This window comes from Mus caroli, chromosome 13 (genome assembly GCF_900094665.2).
Source record: "Mus caroli chromosome 13, CAROLI_EIJ_v1.1, whole genome shotgun sequence".
Lineage (NCBI taxonomy): Eukaryota > Metazoa > Chordata > Mammalia > Rodentia > Muridae > Mus > Mus caroli.
Genome location: NC_034582.1, coordinates 19,318,852 through 19,335,588, shown reverse-complemented (window position 1 = coordinate 19,335,588; position 16,737 = coordinate 19,318,852). Strand labels below are relative to the sequence as shown.

The window sequence follows — 16,737 nt, the reverse complement described above, 5'->3', positions numbered from 1 at the left end:
CATGGAGCTCATTAGGTAAGCTCAGGTGACTAACTAGTGAGCTCCAGTGAGCTCCAGGGAGCCCCATTTCTCCATCTCCCCAGAGTTGGAATTGCAAGCATGTGTCACAGAGTTTGGCTTTTTGATGTGGGTTCTAAGGATCAAACACACAGGTCCTCATGCTTGCATGGCAAGCACTTTACCAACTGAACTATCTTCCCAGCCCGTACATTAAATTTTATTGCCACAGCCAAATCCAGCTTCATCTGCGACCACACCATACAACAGTAGAAAATATTTAAAATCTAACTCCTTACAAAAATAAGGCTCCAGATCCCAGGCTAGAGAAAGAGGTCTTAGAGACACATCTACCTGCTGTGTCCTGGTATCATCTCCAGAACTCTGATTTCAGATGCAGCAGGGCAGGAGACTCTGGCTTCTTCCAGCTTGAACTGCTGCCTGGGATCTCTTTGTTGTCTGCCGAGGTCTGGCAGTTTGGGTTAAAGGCATTTGCAAAGCAGCAAGCAAAAAGGTTGGCTATGAATGTACTTCTTTTTGTAAACCAATGAAATTTCCTGTTGAGAGCTGTTCTCATTCTTATCATCAAAGATAAAAAAAGTAGAGGCCCACAGAATTCTGCACAAACAAGTCTTGTTAAACTTATCTCCATAGCTACTCCTACAGCCACCCTGGCCCAAGTCTCCTTGCTTTATGGAACAATACTTCAGTGTACTGTTTGTTCTCCTGGACTGCTCCACATATCAGCAACTCACTCTTTTAAAATGACATTTATTGAGCCACATAAAACTTGTGACAGACTGGGTATGGTGTTGTGGTGGTACGTGCCTTTATTCCCAGTACTTGGGAGGTAGAGGGAGTCAGATCTTGGCAGATTTCTCTGAGTTTGAGGCCAGCCTGGTCTACATAGTGAGTACCAGGACACTTGGGACTGTGTAAAGCAATCCTGTCTCAACAAGACAAGACAAGATAAAAACCCAAATTCCATGTCTTTGTATCGCAAACTGTTGTACTATTCTGAGGGAAAGTCCTGAGGTGACTAAGCCAGTGTCCTTTGATAAAGATCAGTGTTAAACAGGATAGAGACTAAGACCAAATTAGTGTAGTTTCACTCCTGAGTTTTTCCTTATGGAATTTAAACAATTCATAGGATTCTACTCCGCTATGAGGTTCCTAATGACAACGAATCCTTTGGGGTTCCTATTTGGCATTGTGTGGGTTGAGTGGTGGGAACCACTCTTTTCCCCAGACACACTTTTTGAACAAAGAGACAGAAGAGGTGGAGGGAGGAGGGTAAGGAGAATGAGAGGAGGGTGGGGAGCATCGTAGGGAACAAGGAGGGAAAGAAATAAATAGGAGGAAGAGGGTGGCAACAAGAGGGAGGGAAAGTAAGTGAGAGGGAAGCAGGAAAGAAGGAAAGAGCTGTGTTAGATGTGGTGAAAGAATGAGGATGAGGAAGGAGAGATGGGAAAAGCAGAATGGTGGAAGTGATTGAGAGGAAAAAGTGACTCTAGGACTGGTGATAAAGACGCTGTGATGGTCTGTTCTAACTGTCAACTTGATATGCTCTAGAATGATCAGTGGAGTGTCGATGAGGAAATTTCTAGATCAGGTTGGCATGCAAATGACTAAGGAATTTTCTTCTTTGGGTTGAGTTGGATTGAGTCATGAACTAGGCCCAGGACTGTATAAAAGAGACCCAGCTGAGAGCACTGATGTTACTAGGGAAACATCTCTTTCTGTGTCTTCGTCCCATTAATAAAATAATCTTTGAATGAGAAGAATACTCTCATTTTATTAGCTCTTTAGAGAAAAACAACAGGGTAGGCAAAACTGAAGGATCCAGCATCCCCCTGGAGGAGAGGAAATGAGGAAATATTTCTCTATGGAGGTCTGAGACACTAAAGAAGGATGTAGGGAAAGAGTCTCAATAGTGCTGAGCCAGGAGACACGTGGTTAGAAACAGAAATAGAAACAGTTTATTAAGAAAAGAAAAGTACTCCTCAAGTGAAAGCGGAGTAGTAAGCAGAGGAAAGATCAAAAACATGCAGGCTCGCAGAGCAGTCTTTTAAAGGTCGGATGGTGCCCGCCCCTCGCATTTGCATTTCGCTTTCAAGAGTTCTGTACGCAAGATAAAGCCCAGATAAAGAAGGGTCTCCCGCGGGTCAAGGCAAATGGGCTTCTTTCATATGTTAATCTTGGCATTTCTGCCTTTTTCTTGCTTTAAGCAAGAGGTTCTCCGCCTACAGTCTGAGACCCCTTTGGGGACCTTTTCTTGTTGGTCGCATATCAGACAACCTGCATATCCGATATTTACATTACAATTCATAACATTATCGAAATTACAGATGTATAAGTGAAAGCTAATCACTGGTGAGGCAGAGGCAGGCAGATCTTTGTGAATTTGAGGCCAGACTGGTCTACAGAGAGAGCCCTGGCTGTCCTGGAACTCACTTTGTAGACCAGGCTGGCCTCGAACTCAGAAATCCTCCTGCCTTTGCCTCTCAAGTGCTGGGATTAAAGGCGTGTACCACCACCGCCCGGCTCTTTTTGGCTTCTTGGGGGGGAAAAATGCTTAAAACCAGACTGGAAAAAAATTATATGAAAACCTTCCCATGGCCAATAATCTCAACGCTTGGAAGGCAGAGATGGGAAGATCTCTTCAAGGCGTTTAAGGCTGGCTTGAGCTACATAAGACTTCATCTCAACAAACATAAAACATTGAGCTGGAGCGATTGCTCAATGGCTACGACCCAGATTTGTTTCCCAGCACTTAAATGATGGCTCATAACTGTGTAACTCCAACTCCAGGGAATCTGATGTCTCTTTCTGGCCCCATAGGCAACCATACATGCAAGCAAAATATTCTGTACAAATAAATAAAATAAATCTAAATCTTCTTAAATACAAAATACTTCAAGCTACACTCTTTTTTTTTTTTTAAGTTTTATTTTATTTGAGAAAAGAGGACACAGGAAGCCGGGCGTGGTGGCGCAGGCCTTTAATCCCAGCACTCGGGAGGCAGAGGCAGGCAGATTTCTGAGTTTGAGGCCAGCCTGGTCTACAAAGTGAGTTCCAGGACAGCCAGGACTATACAGAGAAACCCTGTCTCGAAAAAAACCAAAAAAAAAAAAAAAGAGGACACAGGAACCCTGCCATTCTTGTGGGAGAGGCAGTGGCAATGTCTAGATCCAGTGGAACCTGAGCATAAGAACCACACCATGAATTCACAGACACCAGCAAGCTACACTCCTGAATGTAAAAATATAATGTAAAAACATGAAAAATTCATTTGGGGAAGGAAAATACATTACTCATTGGTCCACACCGGCGTTTTACCAAACACCGCTCCTGTTAGGCACTGATGGGTGTGACAGGATTCTCAAAAGGTTAGGTTGATCTTGGACTAGTCGTTTCCGGTAGACAGTGAAAGTTGGTGTGCATTCTGTTTCTCTTTGTTTCAAAGAGGCCAACATGAAGAATTGAAGAAGTTTTACTTCATAATATCTAGTTTTTCTGGGTCTTTGTTTTTAGATACCCAGGGCCTACAGATTCTTAAGTCCCAACCCTTATCAGACAAGCCCTGAAGCAAGCTGCTTATCTCTTCCACATTTGTGTATTTCAAGGGATCGGGATTGTCTGAAAGACAGAGTGGCAAATCACTGTCAGGAGATGGAAAGAAGCAGGGAAGAATATCATTCTTATTTACCCTTAACTTTTGTCTTAGTTTATTTTCTGTCTCTATGATAAAATGCAAAAGCAACTTAAAGGTTTGTCTTAGTTCATAGTTTAGCTCAGAGAAGTCATAGCAGCAGGGGCTTCAGGGAGCAGATCATATCATATCTATAATTAGAGATACAGAGCAAAGAATGCATTAATGTCACTTCTCAAATCACTTTCTGCACTCTTATTTATAGTCTCAGAGCCTCTGTATAAGAAATGGTGCCACCCATAGTGGGCGGGCCTTTTCACTTCAATTAACACAAACAAGATAACTTCCCACAGACATGCCCAGTGGCCTATTTCCCAACTTTGAAATGTATATTCTACACTACATCTGAGATCTTTTATTTCTAGTGAGGAATCAAAAGCTATGACTCATTAAATAGACCTAGGACAATAATAAGCATATTGGAAACATATTTTCAGGGGAAGTCAAAAGACAACTTGCTTGAGTTAGTTCTCTCCTATCACATGAGTCAGAGTTCTAACTCAGGCTATCAGGCTTAGAGACAGAAACCTTTAATGAGTCATCTTGCCAGACAAATATATGGAAGTTTTTGTTGCAATACTGGAGATTAAAGCAATAGACTCAGAGACACTAGGCACATACTCTACTAGTGAGCTGTCTCTCTGTTGCAAGGGCCTCTCTCTGCATACTTTCTAGCTCCCCTGAGCTTTGTGATTTCTCCAAAAGAATTCAGATGTCTATAGGAAGTGTAATGTAGAAGAAAAATGGAGTTTATTACAAGGTTAGGTAGGAGTACTGGGGAGCTGATAGTAGACAGACCATTGTGGAAGAAAACACTCTCAGGAATGAAGAAATGGGTTTCTCAGTGTAGCCCTGGCTGTCCTGGAACTCACTCTGTAGACCAGGCTGGCCTCGAACTCAGAAATCTGCCTGCCTCTGCCTCCCAAGTGCTGGGATTAAAGGCGCGCACCACCACTCCTGGCCCAATTTACTTCTTAAGGCAGCTTTTATACTATTTCTTAAAGTCTCCTCAACAGACAGCTTTCCTGAGGCAGGTTTTCCTGTCCAGATGATTGCCAGGCATTCTTGGATTAACTCTTTTGAGACAGGGTCTTACTAGCCATGGCTGATGTCAAACTCATAGGCCTGTCTCTACCTCTGCATGCTGGAATTAAAGGCATGGGATTAAAGTCACACCTAGCTTGATTAACTCTTAAGGGAGTAGACAGTGCTAAGATTTTGTTCTTTAATTTTAAAAAATCTCCCATGGGCTGGAGCTATACTCAGTGGTTAAAACTACTTAGTGCTTTTCCAGAGGCCCAGGAGTTTTACTCCCAGCACCCACAGCATTGAGTGCAACTGAGTTGCAGGGGATTTCATGTCTTTTTCTGTACCCCTCCTCCCCCCCCTGTTGCGGCCTGCCCACAGTCCACAACACGAACGGTTCAACTGAGAATGACAGTTCGAGCTGAAAAGAGAGGAATCTAGATGGGGCGGAAGAAAGAATGGAGCTAAGACAACATTCTGATCAAAGCTCAGTTTTACTATTTCCAGACACTCAGTTATAAAGGAAGGGGGAGGGAACCCGATTTCCCGCCAAGTAACTCAGGGTCCAGTAGCAGGACAAACACGAACATGTGTGTGCCTCTTCCAAGCAGCAACGGCAGGGTCCAGCAGTAGGCGTGGCAGGACGAATGAGCAGGAAGCTCCACCCTTGAGCAAGCAGGTTCCAGGCTGGGGGAAGGGAGGCCACACACACACACCCCCACACCCCCCCCCCCCCCCCCCCCCCCCCCCCCCCCCCCCCCCCCCGCCCCATACAACCTCACACATGTGGCACATACTCACACATATAAAATGCATAAAATAAGATCATTTAAAAAGAAAACTTCTGCTCAAACATACATGATCCTTCTAGAAGTTCAAAATGTCATGTTCAACAAGGGCCAGAGACACCATTCAAATGCCCTTTTTTAAAAAACAGTCATCAAAGTCTTGTTTTAATTCCTGTTTTTAAGAGCTGTTGTTTATGAGACAGGGAGGTTCAATGACCTCTAAGCTTGCTGTGACCACACTAGATACCTTACAACCATTTAGGAAATAGGCATCAACTTGATCTGGCTGCTTCTAACTGGAAAGAGTTTTGTCTCTTGATGACTCTTAGGTCTCTGAAGACAATCAAAAGAATCCTCATAGATCGTGACAGACTGCTGAAAAACCAGCCAAGGGTAGTCTACTGCAAGGGAGAAGAAACAGAATTGAGACAGCAGACCAATACACAGTCTGAAGGGAATAAGGTCATTACTGAGATCATAGCAAGTGTAACCCATTTCTACTGCTCATTCTGAGTCTTGCTCTCCACCACCACCTTTTCCTTTTTTTGGATTTTGAGATAGAGTTTCTGTGTGTAGCCCTGGCTGTCCTGGAACTCACTCTGTAGACCAGGCTGGCCTTGAACTCAGAGAGTTTGAGTGCTGGGATTAAAGGTGTGAGTCAGCACACCCGGATTGCATCTGGCTCCCTTACTCCCTTCTTCACACACACTTCAACACACAGAGATGAGGCCTCTGGACACCAAACCCAACTCTAGGACCTCTCAAGTGGGAAGAAGAAGGGAAGAAAGGAACGCATGAAAGGGAAGCAATAAGAGGGAAGGGAAGAAAGGGGCACAAGGGAAAGGAAGACAGGAGGGAGAAAAGATTGTTTCTGTGTATGCTACCTAGTAACAAGTGACTGCTAGCCATAGGAATACTATTGGCTGACTCAAGGCAGGCCAATCCCGGGCTCTGAACTGCTTAGTGGAAATTGTGAGACTTGCACGCGGAGTGGGTCCGCCGAGGTATGCTGTCACGAGTCCCCGCACTTTGCAAGTAATAGAGAGCAGAAAGTTCCTTCCTCTCTACTGTAGCAGTTTGTTCTCTGGTGGCGACTGTGCTCAGCGACAAGTTGGAGAGTAGAGAAAAGGCAAAATAATCAGCATTTGAGGGTCAGAGAAGAAAAGAAAACGCAGTTAATTCTAGAAGGTAGGGAAGGGGATGGGGAGCGCTCCGAGTCCTAGCAGGGGCCGTAGGAGTAGGGGGTGGGGGTGGTGGGGGTGGGGTGTCACAACACAGGCTGCTGGGAGGGAAAAGCCAGAGCTTTGACTCTGGAAAGAACACCTTGGGGGAGGGGTAGTCTCACCTACCCAGTTTTACCTGAGGTTCACCAGGAGGAGGGAGTACAGGGAAGGCGAGGGGGGAGGGGAGGAGGAAGGGAAGAAGGCTTGGGAGGAGGGAAGGAGGAAAGAGGAGGAAGAACTGGGTAGAGAAGTAGGAGAAAGACCCGGAGGTTGAGGAAGAGGAGGGAAGGGGCTGGAGAGAGAGAACAAGGGAAGGCAGAGGAAGAGGAGGGGGGAGGAGGAGGAGGAAAGCCCAAGAAGAAAGGAAGAGGAGGAGGGAGGGGGAAGAATATCAAATGACAGCTGAAGAAACTGGACTCTGGAAAGACAACTGAGCCTAAGACAGCAGAAAACTGCCTGCCTGGTGTTTATGTTATTTGTTTAATAGAATGTTTGGTGAATCCACCTATTAAGGTATAACCAGTTCCATAGGGCAAGAGTCCATCTAAGGCAGAAGTCTGAGTGCTCATGAGACCAGCATAGGGACAAAAAGGTGTCATGTACATGAGAACCGTGGGTGATTTATCCTCTGTACTTCTAGGTTTTCTGTCCACACGTGACCTAGGTGACTCTGTCCTGAAGACCTATGGAGCCTACGACTTCCCTGCGTTCTTGCCCATTAGCCTCCCTTCTCTTCTTCTTGGTCCTCAGCCTGTTTGTGCTGGTCTCAGGTACAGCTGTAGGCTTCTTGCTCCTATCAGTTTTTCAGAAAGCAGTGGCCACAGTTCTCCTGATAGACAGAGACAGGAATAGGGACTGCAGCTGTGTTGGCTCATCTTTCTGAATGAGGACACTGGATTTATCCCAATTTTGTCCTACAGAAATGTAGCTAGAGCATCAAAGGAGATCTGTAAATGTCCAAGTGGCAACATTCAACAGAGTTAAAAATAGATGACGTAGATTTGAATGATATATTTTGTCTAACACCATATTATCAAATATTAATATAAATGCCTTGCCAGGTGTGGTGGTACACACCTATAAACTTAGGAGGCTGAGACAAGACTGCCAGGAATTCAAGGCCTGCCAGGGGTACATAATAAGATGCTATCTCAGGAAACAAAACAAGGGGGCTAGGAATGTGGCTCACTTGGTAGAGTGCTTGCCTAGCATGCACTGGCTATGGTTGGAACCCTGGGTCTGTGCCACACTCAGGCATTGGACTGAAGAACAAGTCTCTCTGAGCATTGGATCTATACTGTATGCTCAGGGCAACTGCCACGTTCTGGTCATATCGGTTCTGGTTTTATTTTGTTTTTGTTCATGACTGGGCTTGAACTTGCTATAAAGCTGAACATAACTTTGAAGAGCTGATCTTCCAGCCTCCATCTCCTCAGTGTTGGGATCATGGGTGTGCATCACACACATGGGTAGTGTTTTGTTCCTGAAATATTTGCAGCCTCCCTGGATTGTTCCCAGAAATGCTGCCCACCAGCCACAACTACCAGCCCACTAGGAAACCCCTGTGGCCTTTCATTTCTGTTGCTGTGATAAATACGCTGTCAAAAAGCAACTTAGGAAAGGGAAGTGTTTAATTAGGTACAAATGCAAGCCACAGTCCATCACTGCGGGAAGTCAAGATAGGAATTTGAAGGCAGGCCTGCTTGCTATCCCACACAGTGTTACCTCCAATCAAGGAATTAACTTCATTGCCAAAGAAGTGTAGAATAGTCCATGGAAGATACTGCTTGTTGGCTTCTAACAGACTTTCATGTAGGTCAGGACCCCCTGCCTACAGAATGGTGTGGGTGGCCTTAACATTGTTGCAATTAACAACTAAGACACTCTCCCACCAAGATGCCCACAGGCCAGTGACTTAAGCAGTTTCTCAATTTGGATTCTCTTAGGAGATAATTCTAGGTTATGTCAAGTGGAGCTAACAGTTAAAACTAGCCAGGACAGTGTCCAGACCATAGCTTGAGTGGTGTATGACATTATGACATAAAACTGTCACTAAAAATTTCACTCTTGGGAACTACAGAATCAAAACAAACAACAACAAAAACAAACCTCATGAGTTAAGTAAAACAACTATAGTTCCTGTCTGATTGCCCCCCTTTGTCAAACAGCCCAGTTTACTGTCATAGGACCAGCTGAGCCCATCCTGGCCATGGTAGGAGAGAATACCACACTACACTGCCACCTGTCACCAGAGAGAAATGCAGAAGAGATGGAGGTACGGTGGTTCCGGTGGCGTTTCTTCCCTGCAGTGCTGGTGTACAGAGGTCATCAAGAGAGACCAGAGGAGCAGATGGTGGCATACCGAGGAAGAACCACCTTCATGAGCACAGACATCAGCAAGGGAAGAGTTGCACTCATTATCCACAATGTCACAGCCTACGACAATGGCATCTACTGCTGTTACTTCCAGGAAGGCAGGTCCTATGACCAGGCAACCATGAAGCTTATGGTGGCGAGTAAGTCACTGTCTTCCTTTGTTGACTTTTCCCAGTGTGATTCTTTTGGGGGAAATTTCTCTCATCACAGACTAGCACATTTCTTGCCTGTAATCTCCTTTACATAGGGAGGGTTGCTTCTTGAGTCCACCTGAATGAGCTCTGCTAAGCTGTGGCCATTGCTTCTTGAGTGACAGGCACTGTTAGAAATATGCAGGGGTACTTAAGATAAACAAGCATTGCCTCCCCAAACCACAACAGGCATTCCACTGGTTAATATTAGTTTTATAGTTCAGACCAGGCTTAAACTCACTTTGTTGCTGACAGTGACCTTGAACTTCTGATCTTCCTTCCTCCCTACCAAGTACTGGGATTACAAACTGTATCACAAACTTCACCATCCTCAGCTAACCTTGCCTTGCGCTTTTCCCCATTTCTCCTTGTAATAATTGTAAAGAAAGCAATTGACACGTAAACAGATAATGTCAGTATTAAGGAGAGCAGCGGAATTATATACTAAGACTGGTGGCCCCATAGAGGAACAGAGTAAGAGGACTACCCGGAGCATTTTACAATGCTTCATGATAGAATTGGCAATTAAACTGGACATGCAGAAAGGGAGCTATGATTTCTTAGGGAGGAAGGTTTCCTGACACTTGTAACCTGATCCTTTTCACAGTAGAACTTCAGGATTGGTTAGTGGTGCTTGTGGTTTCCAGGAACCCCAACTCTTTCCCTGTAAGCATGGTGCACTGACTTGCCCTGCTCTGAATTAGAGTGCTATAAAATGTATAACTAGATGGTGTGTGTGTTCTTACTGGTGTATATGCTAATAGTAGCCAAAGGTGTCTTTCTCAGTCACTTTCCAACTTAGTTTTTGAGACAGGGTCTCTTGATGAACTTTGATCTCTCTGCTCTGCTCTCCTGCCTGGCCAAGTAGCCACCAGGATCTTCGTGTCTCTTCATCCCCTGCCTCAGGGCTAGGGTTTTAGACAAGAGACCACCTAAGCTTCTGGATATCTGCTGAGCATCTAAGCATCCAAAGCACTATAGCAAGTGCTGTATCTTCCCAGCACCCTTTGCTTTATTTTTTTATGTATTTATTTTATGTGTGTGAATGCACAGTGGCTCTCTTCAGAGACACCAGAAGAGGGCATCAGCTCCCATTACAGATGTTTGTGAGCCACCATGTGGTTGCTAGAAATTGAACCCAAGACCTCTGGAAGAGCAGTCTGTGCTCTTAACCACTGAGCCATCTCTCCAGCTCTTCATTTATTCATTCATAGTTTGTTTGTTGGATCGATTGGCTAGGTAATTTCATCCTTAAGTCTGTTGTCTCTGAACCCAATGGAATGTTTTATAAAATTATTTTGTTCAGATTGCCAAGTCTTGTGGGGATTTTGTTTGTTTGTTTTTGTTGGATTGTTTGGGAGTTGTTGTTTTTGTTGTTGTTTGAGACAGGATCTCTCAAATATAGGTCTGGCTGGCCAAGTTATTTTGAATCTTATTCCACATCAAGTTTTCTGAGTGAGGCTGGGTGTCTATGGCTTTGTTTCCTGGGCAAAATCAAATTGAAGATCTCCACATCATGGCACATAGCTATGCTCCCACTCCAGCACTTGGGACGTGGAACCAAGAGGATCAGGAGTTCAATGTCATCCTCACCTGCATAGCCAGCTGGAGGCTAGCGTGAGCTGCCTGAGATTTCTGTCTCAAAAACAAACAGAAAAATCAAGTTGAATAGCCCCATGTGGTAGCATATGCTTGAAATCTTAACACCCAAAGGATGAGGCAGAAGGATTTCTGTGAGTTTGAGGCCAACCTGAACTATATAGTGAGGTCCTATCTCAAACAAACAAACAACAAAAAATAAAATAGAGCGCAAAGCGTGGGACTTCAGTTTATTGAATGATTTATTCTCCTTTCTTTGGTATAATATATTGAGTAAGCTTAACAAAATAAATCATCAATAAACGTTAGTGGGGCATGCCTAAAGCAACAGAAATGTCCCACAACCACACATCTAAAAGTTTGTCATGCCTAGTGTTCTCTTCAGCAGAAGGCTTCTAGGATAACCTTTTAATGACATACATTGAATGGTGACACTGTTTTGACTACATCAGGTGTATTCATATCTCCCTAATAGGTGAATTTGGGGGAGCACTATAGAGTACCTACTTGAGTGAGTCCCAGGAGGTAAACACCTCTGACTGTCAAGACTCAGCTCTGTGGTGGCAGCCCTTGTGGTTAGCGCACAGCTGGGAGCCATTGCCTTCCCTCTGTTTGGCCATGAGAGATGGGGAACCCTGAAAGATAGAAAGGACAGTGTCTTAAAGAAAGAAAGCCTCATTAAGATTGTGGCATCCTGACAAATTCTTGTATTACTCTAGAATGTCACAAGGCTAAAGCAATTGAGATGCTTTTGCACAGAGCACAAAGTGAAGTTCTGAGTTGACCTTTTTTGGTTGGACTGAACATACCTACTTAAAAGTGAGACAATTAGAGTCTCTGTCAGAAACAGTGACACAACAAGTCTTTTAAGGAGACAATGTAGATATCTAGGCTGTGATGAGCCCTAAAGCAGAGCACAGTGGAGAATGTGATGGAATCCTTTGCTCTTGAAGAGCCTCCAGCTCAGTTGGAACAGTGGTCCCTTCTCTAACATCAAGGCCTTTTTTCCTATTCATCATCTCTTTCCTCCTTCCTGCTTGTTCCTCCCGCCATCTTTTCACTGCCACAGAGCGGAGGCTGCAGGAGTCTGCATATTCAGTGTCTCTAGGTCCAGCCAGTTTGTACTTCCCTTTTCTTGGCTTCTACCATTAAGAGCAGATTTCTTAAGACATGCTCGCTGAAATACTATTGCTTGTTCTATGATGCTGCGGATCAAACCCAAGTCCTTTCTTATGCCAGACAAGTACTCTGCTTCTGAGCTACATACCTACATACCTAGCCCAGCCACTCTTTTTGTTTGTTTGTTTTTTTGTTTGTATTTTGAGATAGGGTCTCACTATATATCCATGGTTGTACTGAAACCCTGCATGTAGGCTAGGCTGGCCTCAAACTCATAGAGATGTGCCATGGCACTCCGGTGGAGTCAGCCTGTCAGGCAGAGATGCCTAAAAGCTGTTCACGAGGAAAAGAGTTTCAAGGAAGCTCTCCTCCTGGAGTCTGACGAAAGCCAGCTCTCCAGTTGGGTCAGCTTGACAAGCGAAAGCTTGGAAGCTGCCCACGAGGAAAAGAGTTCCACAGAAATTCCCTCCTGGGGTTTGGCGTTTCCCCTAAAATTAATTTTCCGCTCCCATGTTAATCTAGTGTATGGATCCACGTGCTCTCTATTTAGTATTACCTTATTGTAAATGCCTTTTAAGATTGTATTCTGAATTAGCTAAAGCCTCTCCCAGTGTTCCAAGATCCCAGATAGCAGCAAGGAGCTTAACCCATTCAGTAACTAATTAAGCACTACAATAAAACAATAAATCACAGCCATTTACTCAGTTGTCTGCAGAAAGAGACAAAAATCCTCACTGAGATAAAAATTTTACCACAAGCTACACTCCATGCCAAGAGCAAGTTAATATACTATCCTGATAATGAGAATTCTCCAGACTAGATAAAATTTAACAAGGCCTAGAGAATTTCGGGGTCAGTGACACTACATTATTCTTGAGGCCTGTCAAGAGTTAAACCCCCCTGGTGCTATTAGCAATAAAGTGTGAAACTCTTGCCTGACACAGGGCTGATCCGAAGCAGGGTGATAATCTCTAGAGTAAACATTTATCTGGTTCCTTTTGAAGTCACCCCTCTTGCACCTGGAAAACTTCAATGTGCCTTATTCTGTTACTCTGTATTATAAAAAGTCTAAGGCTCAACCAGAAAATTACATTCAGATTCAACACCTCTCCTGTGTGTGTCTCTGTTTGTCAAATTAATCCTAAGCTTTGCCCACCTACTCTAGAGACCCGGTTTACGCAGACACAGGGACCCAGAGGGTCTGCGGCAGAGATCCTCCTGTTTCTGCCTCCCTAGTACTAGAACCCAACCAGCCACTCTTTTAGCTGAGCCCTGGTCTTTCCTCCCAGGCCTTGGCTCAGAGCCACTTATTAAAATGAAGACACTTGAGGATGGGAGCATCTTGCTAGAGTGCACATCTGAAGGGTGGTACCCAGAGCCCCGAGCTGTGTGGAGAGACCCCTATGATGAAGTTGTACCTGCCCTAGAGGAGGAGTATACAGCTGACAGAGAAGGCCTCTTCACAGTCACCATGACTATAATCATCAGGGACTGCTCTGTGAGGAACATGACCTGCTCTGTCAACAACACTCTGCTCAGCCAGGAGGTGGAAAGTGTGATTCTCATTCCAGGTTAGTTCCCCTGCCCTCTGGAGATGCGTCCTGAAAAGATTGGCTCCTCGGCAAATAGGTTGACGTCTGAAGTAGTGATGGGAGACTAGAGGATGGTCTGGGGAAGGATCTTTGGCTCTGCTGAGCTGGAGGCTGGAGCTGAACTGAGGCCCTATCCCTTGAAACAAGAAAATCAATTAGTCCCAACCATGTGAATGAGTAGAGATAAACAGCGATAGAATAGCAAGGAATAGTGGCTATGTTGGTTTATACCTGTAGCTCCCACACTTGGGAGGACAGGGCAGGAGAATAGACAAGTCTCTCTACTTATACTTGACTAGACTTGAACTTGTGGTAATCTGCCTCCCCAGTGCTGGGTGTATGCTGCGTACTACCACACCCAGCACATGGAATGGGTTTAATGTGTAATGAACTGGATCCCTATACTTCTGTTGAGAAGAGACCGCATGCTGCAAGAGCAGAGCAAGGAGGAAGGCATTACAAGAATCTGGACCAGAATGCTGGGGACCTGTGCAAGGTGGTGCCTGTAGAGGTTTTGTAGCCTGACTTCCTTGTTTCATCCATGGCATGCATCCACGGGATTCATCCATAGCAGCCCTGAGTGATTCTGTAGTTTTAATCCCCTGAGCCCCAGCCAAAGCAGTCAGAGGTCAGCCAGTAAAAAGCCATCATTTCTCTCCAATCCTTGTTCCTGAGGGAGAGACCCCAGATTTGGGACCCGAGAAAGCTCTTTGGGTAAACTTCCCCCAAGGAGTGTTCTCAGCCCTAGCGTTTTATCTCTCATGACACAGCCCTTCTCTGCCTGACATTCCAGAATCTTTCGTGCCCAGCCTTCCTCTGTGGATGGTGGCTGTGGCTGTCGCTCTGCCTGTAGTAATGCTGATTCTCCTCACATCTGGAAGCATCTGCCTTGTCAAGAAACACCGCAGGAAGAAATCTATTCTGTCAGCTGAGAAAGAAGCTGAATATGAAGAGAAGGAAGCTGCACGTAAGGAACTAGGGGGATGAGGAAGAACTCAGAAAGTAAAAGAGTAGAGTAGGAGAGTTCACCATGTTTCAGTTTAAGGCCAGCCAAAGCTACACAGTGAGTTCAAAAACCAGCCTAACCTACATAAGATCACATCTGAAAAAAAAAAAAAAGAAAGAAAGAAACAACAGGAGGAAAAGAAAAGAAAGACCACCACCCTCTGAACTAGATAGAGGATACATAGGTGCAGCAGAAGTGCTCAGAACTCTCAGATCCTAACAAATTAAGCCTTTGGGTCGTTTGAGTCAATCTGCCATCATTGAATCCTTGGTTCCAAGCAGGACTGACTGATGAACACTAGCAAACCCCGTCAAAGCAAGTCCTAACACTGTTCACTCACCTGCTGTCTGACAAGTCTCAGCAATGGGTATTGTATTAGTCACTGTTTTCATTGTGGTGATAGTTATATGACAGGGGTTAACAAGATGTAAAGACACTTGCTGCCAAGCCTGACATCCCAGAATTCAATACCCAGAACCCACATGGCAGAAGAAGAGAACCATCTCCTACAAGTTGTCCTCTGACCTCCACACCTTTAAATTGTCACATGTACACATAAACACACACAAACACATACACATACTAAGTAAATAAAAAAATTACATTTATGTATATGAATGTTTTACCTAAATGTATGGGTGCCTGGTACCCACAGAGGTCTGAAAGGGGCATTGGATAGCCTGGTACTGGAATTACAGATGTTTGTAAGCTACCATGTAGGTGCTGGAAATAGAACCTGTGTCTTATGCAAAAGCAGCTAATGCTCTTAACCCCAAGCCATCTCTTCAGACCCTAAACATTTTAAAATTACATTTATTAATTTATTAATTTATTTATTTGGAGGAGGGTGCCACACCATTGCCTGCATGTAGAAATCAGAGGACAGTTTGTGGTAATTGGTTCTTTCCTTTGTGGGTCTTAGAGAGTGAACTCAGGCTTTGTAGGAAACTCCCTTACCTTCTGAGCCACCGTGATCAAATTGGTTAACTAACCTAGAACATCTCTCACATACACACCTAGATTTGTTTCCACAGTGATTCTAAATCCTGTCAATGTCACAACTGAGATTAATCCTCTCAGGTGGGAATTAAAGGTTTAGTGCTATAGCAAGAGCCAGCCCTCCCTCTTTTGTTTAAGACAAATCTAAATTCTCTCCGCTGCCTACTGAGTACAGTACTTTGCCTCCTTTTCAGGGCAACTTCAAGAGGAACTGCGTAAGTTTAACCTTCCCTGAACTAGTCTCTGCAGTTTGTGTTCTGCTGGCTTAGGCATGACCTCATGACATTCACCTCTCTCACTTCTAGGATGGAGACGAACCCTCTTACATGCTGGTGAGTGCCTCTGGCATCAATCTCTTATACACTGAGATTTCCTCACTAAGGGAAGACATGAACAAAAGACTCAAGGGCCCTGGAGTCGGGAAGCGGCAAGTTGAGAATGCTTCATTGGCCATGACCCACCAATATTGGACTTTAGCTTGGTCAGGGAAGCCCCACAACTTTCTATCAGCCCCACAGTATACTTCTCATGGGCCCTTCCTTCTTTCCTTCCTTCCTTCCTTCCTTCCTTCCTTCCTTCCTTCCTTCCTTCCTTTTTCTTTTTTCCAGAAGAAGGTAATTTATGAGTAGCAGAGGTCTAGCATACAGGATAGCTCTCCCAAGAGTATTTCTTGCCGGGCGTGGTGGTGCACGCCTTTAATCCCAGCACTTGGGAGGCAGAGGCAGGCAGATCTCTGAGTTTGAGGCCAGCCTGGTCTACAAAGGACAGCCAAGAGTATTTCTTGCTCTTGGATCCTGAGTCAGTTTGAAAGAAGACAGTTCTGTCTTGGGTATTTATTACTTGAAAGGTGGTTAGAATGTACATTTGGATCCTTGTGGCAAAAAAGCAATGTGTTTCCTGGGGTTGACCAGGGATATAATAACTAGGTGTCCAAAAATGTTTTCCTGCCCCCAGGAGACCTCTAACACTCAGCGCATCAGGTGAATGGGAGAGCCCAGGGCATAGATGCCTTTTCTTCTTTTTTTTTTTTTTTTTTTTTTGAGACAGGGTTTCTCTGTATAGCCCTGGCTGTCCTGGAACTCACTTTGTAGACCAGGCTGGCCTCGAAC

The 16,737-nt window shown here is 44.7% G+C and overlaps 1 protein-coding gene across 3 annotated transcripts in view; it reads left to right on the top strand.

The window, feature by feature from the left end:
• The first annotated feature begins 6,489 nt into the window (after positions 1 to 6,489).
• The window catches only part of LOC110308320 (butyrophilin subfamily 2 member A2), a 13,011-nt gene continuing 2,763 nt past the window's right edge, over positions 6,490 to 16,737 (top strand). The window contains exons 1-7 of one of the 3 annotated variants that reach the window (XM_021180781.1): positions 6,490 to 6,652; positions 7,387 to 7,516; positions 8,915 to 9,262; positions 13,321 to 13,602; positions 14,417 to 14,590; positions 15,823 to 15,843; positions 15,934 to 15,960. In XM_021180781.1, coding sequence (XP_021036440.1) covers positions 7,432 to 7,516; positions 8,915 to 9,262; positions 13,321 to 13,602; positions 14,417 to 14,590; positions 15,823 to 15,843; positions 15,934 to 15,960 — 937 coding nt within the window. In that variant the 5' untranslated portion in view covers positions 6,490 to 6,652; positions 7,387 to 7,431. Of the gene's footprint in view, positions 6,712 to 7,386; positions 7,517 to 8,914; positions 9,263 to 13,320; positions 13,603 to 14,416; positions 14,591 to 15,822; positions 15,844 to 15,933; positions 15,961 to 16,737 lie in introns of all 3 variants that reach the window. The other 2 variants (XM_021180780.1, XM_021180782.1) reach the window with 2 other exon arrangements.